Source organism: Coloeus monedula (assembly GCF_965178545.1).
Source record: "Coloeus monedula genome assembly, chromosome: 6".
NCBI lineage: Eukaryota > Metazoa > Chordata > Aves > Passeriformes > Corvidae > Coloeus > Coloeus monedula.
The window spans coordinates 49,866,932-49,874,522 of NC_138786.1; the positions used below are offsets into that span (position 1 = coordinate 49,866,932).

The 7,591-nt window shown below is 42.0% G+C and overlaps 1 protein-coding gene across 1 annotated transcript; it reads right to left on the bottom strand.

The window, feature by feature from the left end:
* Window positions 1-2,381: 2,381 nt before the first annotated feature.
* LOC309574219 (alpha-1-antiproteinase 2-like) lies at window positions 2,382-6,944 on the bottom strand (the record flags this gene model as incomplete). Its single annotated transcript, XM_082283660.1, has 4 exons — window positions 2,382-2,576; window positions 3,178-3,325; window positions 5,060-5,326; window positions 6,292-6,944. 4 exons carry the CDS (start codon window positions 6,942-6,944, stop codon window positions 2,382-2,384), a joined length of 1,263 nt encoding a protein of 420 aa, XP_082139786.1.
* Between the last annotated feature and the right edge of the window lie 647 nt (window positions 6,945-7,591).

Here is a 7,591-nt window from a genome sequence, read left to right on the forward strand (position 1 = left end):
AGGCAGGGAGCAAGCTGTCTGCTGCTCTTTTGTGCTGAGTGTGGTGCCTGCCTCTTCTTAACACTATCTCTGGCAAATCCTGCAGTGGAAAATCACAGCATGATGTCAATACAGCAGGAGCTATTGCCTGATGAAGCAAGTCTAGCAAACGGCTCCTGGACGCCGGTCTTGATTGACAGGCAGTTCCCTGTGGGAACGGCAGACGCCCCTCATCACCACCACTCTGTCCTCCCGTGGCTGGCACCACTCACTGTCCCTGTAACCTCCCAACACGTTTTACAAACACAGAGAGATCGTATAAAAGATGCAGTGAGAGGAGAAGCACAAACTGTGAGGTGCTAGTTCTTTGCAGCAGCGTATCTGCTCCTGTGCCTTCCTCCTACTGCCCCTGTGGGCTCTTTTCTCTGGAATTTGTGAGGAAACCAGAATTCCAGCATCCTGCTTATGAAGGGGGCACATCTGTGAGGGCACCAAGATACTAAGGGTAGGAAAGGAAGGAATCTCCTTCAAAAAATAAGGATTAACAGCCTGCAAAAGCTGATTTAGCTTTGAGAAAATTCTCTTCATCTTCAAACCTCTCCCAAAACCACTTTCCTCCTACTATGCTGTATTTCTACGTTTATGTCTTTATCCACTACAAAGTGGTTTACCAGGGAGTGAGCACTATTTAGTGCATCTGTGGCCTCTGTTTCTTCAACACTTCTTGATGTAAACTCAGAATCACCCTACTAAAATCAATTATGTCCATTTTTCAACTGCAGCTCTAGGGAATTCAGTACGTAACTAAGGATCTCGCCTCTTTGAGCTCTCTACCCCCTAAAGGTTTTACTGCTGCTTTGCTGGATGTCCCTTGCTTAACAGCAGTTAACAGCAGGAGTGATAACAGCTGAGACTGACCCCACTGAGGCTGCACCCTGCAACTGTATTTCAGGGAGATGAGAAACCTACAGTCAGGCAGGAGACCTTGTTAATTACTCCTGTGTGGGCATTGGGCCACAAAGCCACCCAAACTGATGGGGAAGTGTGCAGGAAGGTGCCAGAAAAGTACATGCATTTTTGTCACTCTGAGTCCTGCCTTTGATGCCATGGGTTGTTGATATATTCATCTATACTGAGACTGTATTTAGTCAAAAACCACCATTAAGCATTGTGTTAACAGAGGGTATTTACTAGAAACACAGAGCAAAAAGGGTGCTTTCCTTTAGACTGCAATAGGGGAGACAATGCTTTTCAGAAGACTGATAAAATCACATTTGCTCTTAATTTTGCAGAGGGCACACAAGACCTTGCTGAGGCTGTGTTCGCTTCCCAAGCCATTTGACTGCTTCCAGTGTCATTGTCAATGACACAACACCATTTCATTTCCTTCCAAACCCTGCAACTTTAGGGAAAACAGGGCCAATTGTACCCTTTCTGGTACCAGTTGCCAAGGCAGGTCCACTGAATTCTTGTTTCCAGCCAGCCATCAAGCTGCGCCATGTTCTACCTAGGTGCCTGTCACCCCCTACCTGGGTCAGCTGATTTGGTTATTGTGTGCTCCTTACTTATGTTTTGGGCTGTAAAAGGACAGCATTTGAAAGATCTTTAATTTTCCAGAGCCTCCTTATAGGTTTTCCACGAATTTCAGCTGACAGTATGCTTGTGTAATTGCCATCCAAATACCTCACCTTCCCATTCAGCTACATCCTCCTTCTCACTACTGATGGATACATGTGTGAGAAGTCAGTAACTCCATCTAAATCTGTCAAATTGGCAACATGTGGTGAAAATCTTCAGATTCAAGGCAGATTTGATCCTCCTGCTCTCCTTTAAGCTGCAAGAAACTCAGGAAGATTTGCTGCTAGATTGATACTAAGAATGATAAAAGGTTTCTGGTGCAGAAAGCAGGTTTTTTTTTTTTTGTTGAAAGCAGATTTTCACATTCCTAGTGCTGTCTCCATTAGAAGCTTCAGGTTCCTGTGACCCTGCAATTTTGATCCAACTCTTCCCATCTCATATTTACTTAGGGTGAATTACAACCACTTCTGCTTTGTTTGCAAGAATGTTCATAATTTTACCTGCTATTCTGGCTGACTACTTCGTATTAAGCAGGAGTCTTCCATTGTAATATAAACATTTCTCTCCAAATGCTGGCAAAGTTTAGGTCTTTCCTTGTCTTACAGTCAAGTAAAAAAGGCATTCTTTTCTAGCTGAATTTAAAACAATTTCTTCCTTCCTTTTCAGCAAGTGTCGTGGTCAATACCAATAGTTTTTGATGATGACATAAAATAAAAACTGTTATTGAAAAAGAACCATATATGAGCTGTTACAAATGGAAATAAATCATGTCATGCATTTTCACATCTTTAATTAGTAGTAGCAAACAAAATTCATATGTCACTTCAGCTAGGGATGGTCGGGTTAACTATTTTTCCTATGAAGAGTGTGCTGTTTGTATCTCTATCAAAAATCAGCATGAGGAAGGGATGGCTGAATTCAATGGTTGGAGGAAGAGCCACTGCCATTATTTCAGCAGCAGTTGCTGCTGCTGCTTCAGTACCTCTCTCATCAACATCCAGAGAAGCCTTGTGAACAACCTGGGAAAAAAAGAAAATAGAGTCACTCTGGGCAGTCAACAGACACTTGAGAAATGAATTAGACTCCTTCTAAAGAAGCCCTGCTTTGAGGGACCCACTGAGAAGTGAGTAGAGGCAGAAGAGCTGTATTATTGTAGTCACGGCAGCTTAAATGAGGGCTTGGATGGAGCTATGGAAATCTCATTAAAAAGTTCAAAATATTGGATGAAGGATAGAGGCTCCACCTGTAATTGTTTGTCTGCACCTCCAAAACTGAGTCTCCAGGGTGAGAAGGACAGGTTGTCACGTACCTGGGAGCATTAGTGCATTTCCTTGAGGAGCCAGGGGTTGATGCTTCTCTCATGTTTCAGATACTGCCCAAAAAGTATTGGCCAATACCATTCTTGGAAAAACATACATGCAGCAATCTAATCTGATCTCCAGTGTCACTGAGGGCCAAACTCCTTTTGTAAGCTTGCAGGCTGAGGCCTGGGTGACCCAGCTGCAGGCTAGCCAGGAAGCTGGGAGCTGTATTTACCTGGTGCTTCTGGATGCTACCACGGATGGATTTTCCCTGTATGTTTGTGAAAAAACAGGAAAGGTCCAACAGCCACAGACTTACTTTGGAAACCTTCAGCTCTGGGGTGCCAGTGATGCCAGAGAGATCTGCCTGGTTTGTGAACACATCCACAATTCCCATCTTGCTGAGGATGTTACGTATTTCATAGCTCCCAGATATAGAAAATTTGGGGAAGTAGAGGTCCATAAAGCTGTTAGGTAGAAGAGAAACATAGAGGGTGGTGAGAGGATTTTTCACCAACATAAAGGAGGGTGAGATATTTGTGTAATTCCCATGAGTGTCAAATCCTAGGAGTTTGGACCCTGAATGTACAATAAGCACTAATTCAATTGCTGGTTCTTTTCACGGTGATACAAGCACTATTATTCTTAATAATAATAATAATAGTAACAATCATAATGGTATTTATCTGGTGTTTTGCTTCAGGAAATTTGAGAGCACTCTGCTAAGTAGGACAGTAACAAGGCAGAGACGAGGGACAGCCCATGTCACTCAAGAAGGTGGAGAACTCAAGAGAAGTCCTGACAAAATCTGCTTGGGGAGAAGTGTGGCAAATCCCAACATTTCAAAACAAATAAGTATTTTTGACATAACTGGGGCATTTGGCATGGCCCCAGGTAAGGTCTGTTTCCTGCTGCCTGCACATTTGGATTCCATGTCCTCTAATTTTCTTCCTCCTCTGGGCTGGCCATGATCAAGTTTGCCTTTGACTATGAGCTGTTTGTAGGCAGTTCATGCTTAGTATGCTTTCTGTTGGATTTCCTTTCATGCTCTGTCCAGGGATCCTCAGAGCATCCAAGTCACTCACAACAGTGATTACCCTTTAGGTAGCTCAAGTCTTTTGCTGCTTTGCCCAGAGACAGCTTGGGTTGTATAGCAAAACAGATGGGACCTGACTGCAGTGTTGTAGCCCACACATGATACTGCCCAGTGCACTAGAAGAGGATGGGATCAAGTCCATCAGCGCTGGCATCAACAAAACAGTAGAACAGAAATTGCCATTTGGTTCTCACAGTTTCTCCCATGAAGAACTTATTCCTATATTGATCCTGACTGACCTTGCACCACAAATTCATTTAGATAAGGGTTTTCCTGATATTGCAGCTGAGAATGATACATTTTTTATTTTAGATATTTGAGGTATCACATTATTAGCTCATATTCAGTTTGCTACCCATAATGTTTTTACTAACTGTGCTGGTATTTCTGTGATGATGCACTGAGATATATGGGTGTGAACTGCACAGCCTTATTAGTTGTGAATTAGGGCAGAGCTTGGTAAATTAAGCATGTATTAACTTGATATTACTCATCCACTGTTGCTAAGATCTCCTCTCCCAGACAAACAAGGTTGTAAAATGCATTAGCTGATGTTGGTGTCAATGGTTGAAACTAACAGAAACTCATTAGATTTTTATAGTTTCAAAACAAAATGCCAGAAAATCAGGACATCCACAATTAATCACTTGCCTGTTCTAAGATCAACTGTATGCTGCAAGATAATTGTGTAGGACATATCATGTCTATAAGCACTACAAACTGTGTAAATTATGCTTTATTTAAGGTTTAGACTTACGCCTGAGTGAGTGTCTCAGTGACATATGAGAAGTAAAACACACTAGCTGAAATCTCAGTACAGAAGATTTGGTTTAAAATTGTGACCATTCCACTCAGTCCATGGAGTATTTTAGAAACACCAATCTAGGCTTGCTATTCAAGATGGTTGGGAGAGCAGCAAGTCACTCAGCCATCAACAAAAGAATGGTTAAATACCAACCAGCTGCAAGATTTTTACAGCTAGGGCACACAGGCCAAAAATAACCCACTCAGTTCCCAGAATCACCAAGTTCATAGTGTTTGCATTCCCAAAAAAGAAGAAATACTATAAATTAGGTGTCATTGCAGCTGACTGGCAGAAGATTACCTTTGGAAGAGATGGTCTGACCATTTCTGGATGGTTTCCTTGTCCAGAGTTTGCTCTAACTGCTTCATTTTCCCTTTTGCTGGCAGAACCAGAAATGCAGTAGCACTCCCATTATAATGCAGTCGTACCACAGTGCATGAGAGCTCTTCATCAAAATAGAAGTCAAATCTGCCCATCTGGTGCATCATAGGGACTTTCACAGTAGTTTCAGCATCCACAAAGAACTCCCTTTCTTCAGTATGCTCTGGTTTAAAAGGCTTTTCCCAGCTGCCTGATACAGAGAAGGAGAATTTGACTGAACATCCCATGTTCTATCCCATCACAGACTAAATTTTTTATAGCTAGTAAATAATATTCACCTATTTCTCCACGTGTTAAATACAGAATTTTCAAATGTAACACTTTAAAATGTATATCACAGTAATGCAAGGACCTTTTACCTGTTCAAAAGAGTGCATTGGATTCCACTTTCAATTTACGTTTCGGATGCCAGTAGTGAAATAATTAGGCAGGTTTTTTTGTACCTACCACTGCTTTTCTGTTCAGGGGATCTAAGTGGCCTTTCTGTAAACATCATCTGTGTACTCATATACTGCATGCACTTAATTTCTATTGTCTTTAATTATAAGCCTCAATTTGTAGATTAAATAATGTAGGATCTCGTATCTGAGTGGTGTTATGTCAGTCTTAAGGGCACATCTAACCCACATCAGAAATGCACAGTTTCTGCTTTGTTCCTTAAAATATTCTCCCCTATTCATTACTATCTTCTCCCATATATAAATGTTAGTGTGTATGGATAAAGGACTCAGATAGGGGAAAGAAAAAAGGGAATGTAGTAAATTAGGCTATTGAATCATGCATAATTTTAAAAAGAGGCATTAGGTCATGTATAAGTCTCGGTGCCTTCACTGAAAATTAGAAGAGCGTGGAACAATTGGAGTTGTGGTTAAACCCAGGAGCACCAGATCAGGCTGCATGGAAGGCTGTGGCTTGGAGCAGAGCTCCTGGAGCTGTCACAAACAGAAATAAGCCTGTGTTGCCTCCAGCTGCCTTCCCATACTGAGAGGGGTCCTGTAACCTCTCCATCACCTCCACTATGCCATTAGGGGACCTTCTGGCCCAGAAAAGAGCACTTAAAATTTTCCCCAGACCAGTTCTCAGTCAAGGTAGCCAACACGAGATCTGTTGATAAGAATGAATAGTGAGAATGTGAACCCTAGAAGACTTACTTACCTTTAAAGAAAACAAAGCTAGCCAGAAGCATTACAGTTTGTGGGTCTATGTCCTTGACCAAATTAGTAATTTTCCCATGTGTTTTCCTCTCTATATAATCATTGATGTGCTTTTCAGCTTCTGTGGGTTTGTTAAAGTCAGTGGTAAAAGCCTCCAGCTGATACAGAGCTTTGGCATCATCTAAAAACTTTTTTAGGAGTTTCAGCTTCTCTGTTACAAAGATGGCATTCCCCATGTTGAGCTGGACTCCGCCCTCAGGATGGTTCAGCATGTGGATTAAGTTGTGGAAGCCTTCATGTATCTCTTTCTCCTGAATCTCTGTAAGGTTGAAGGTGAGTCCTTCCAGGATCTGAGACTGCGTGGCTGATCTAGCCCCAAGAGCCAACATCGCAAATGCAGCGGAGATGCTCACAGGAGAGAAGAAAATGTTCTTATTAGGTGTCTCCTGTGTAACCTCCCTAAAAAACTGGAATGCAAAGTCAGCATTGTTTGGTACAAGTTTGAGGCAAGCGATCGCTTCACCTCCATGATGTATGTGGTGTTTAGGGTCATTTGGATCATGTCCATTGTGGTCACTGGGTGGGAGCTGACTGTGGGCAACTGCATGAAACCCAGCCAGTAGCAAACTGAGGTAGAATGTGGTCTTCATGTTCTTGTGTTAAAATCCTAGAGAAAAAAAAAGGAGATGATATTACTATGGTAAGTAAATAAATGAAGTACAAATAGTTATTCTGTCATTACCACGGAATAAAAAGTCTTCTCTCTTTCTTTTGTCCTCAATTTCCATGTTCTCCAATTCTTGCCAGAATTTTTTTTTTTTTTTTTTTATTTTCCCAGGCCTCCTGGCAAGTCTCCAACAACTCTTCCCACCACCCCCACCCTAAATACCTGCAAAGACAAAATTCAACATGGATTAGTTGAATACACAGCACCCTCAGCAGGCTGGAGAATGGAGCATATCCCATCAGAAAACACCTCGTGGCTAATCGCTGAAAGGCTGCAGTACCACTGTGCTTTTGACACTTATGGTTTGAATAATTCCTTGAAAGTTCATCATAGAAGAAGTCTGGCTGTTTTGCGAGTTAGGGGAGAAAGAAGAAATTCATGCAAGTGAGCAGCAATCAGTAGCTGCATAGAATGTGAGCAAATAGGCAGGCAGGGGATCTTTAAATAAACTTTTGGTCAGATTGATAAGGTGCCCTATTTAAAAAAAGGACAAATAGTGGTGGCTGTTCTTCAGCAGCAAACCAGATAAAAACCCCTACCTCTCTAAGGAAGAGGTGGGGTTTTTTCCTG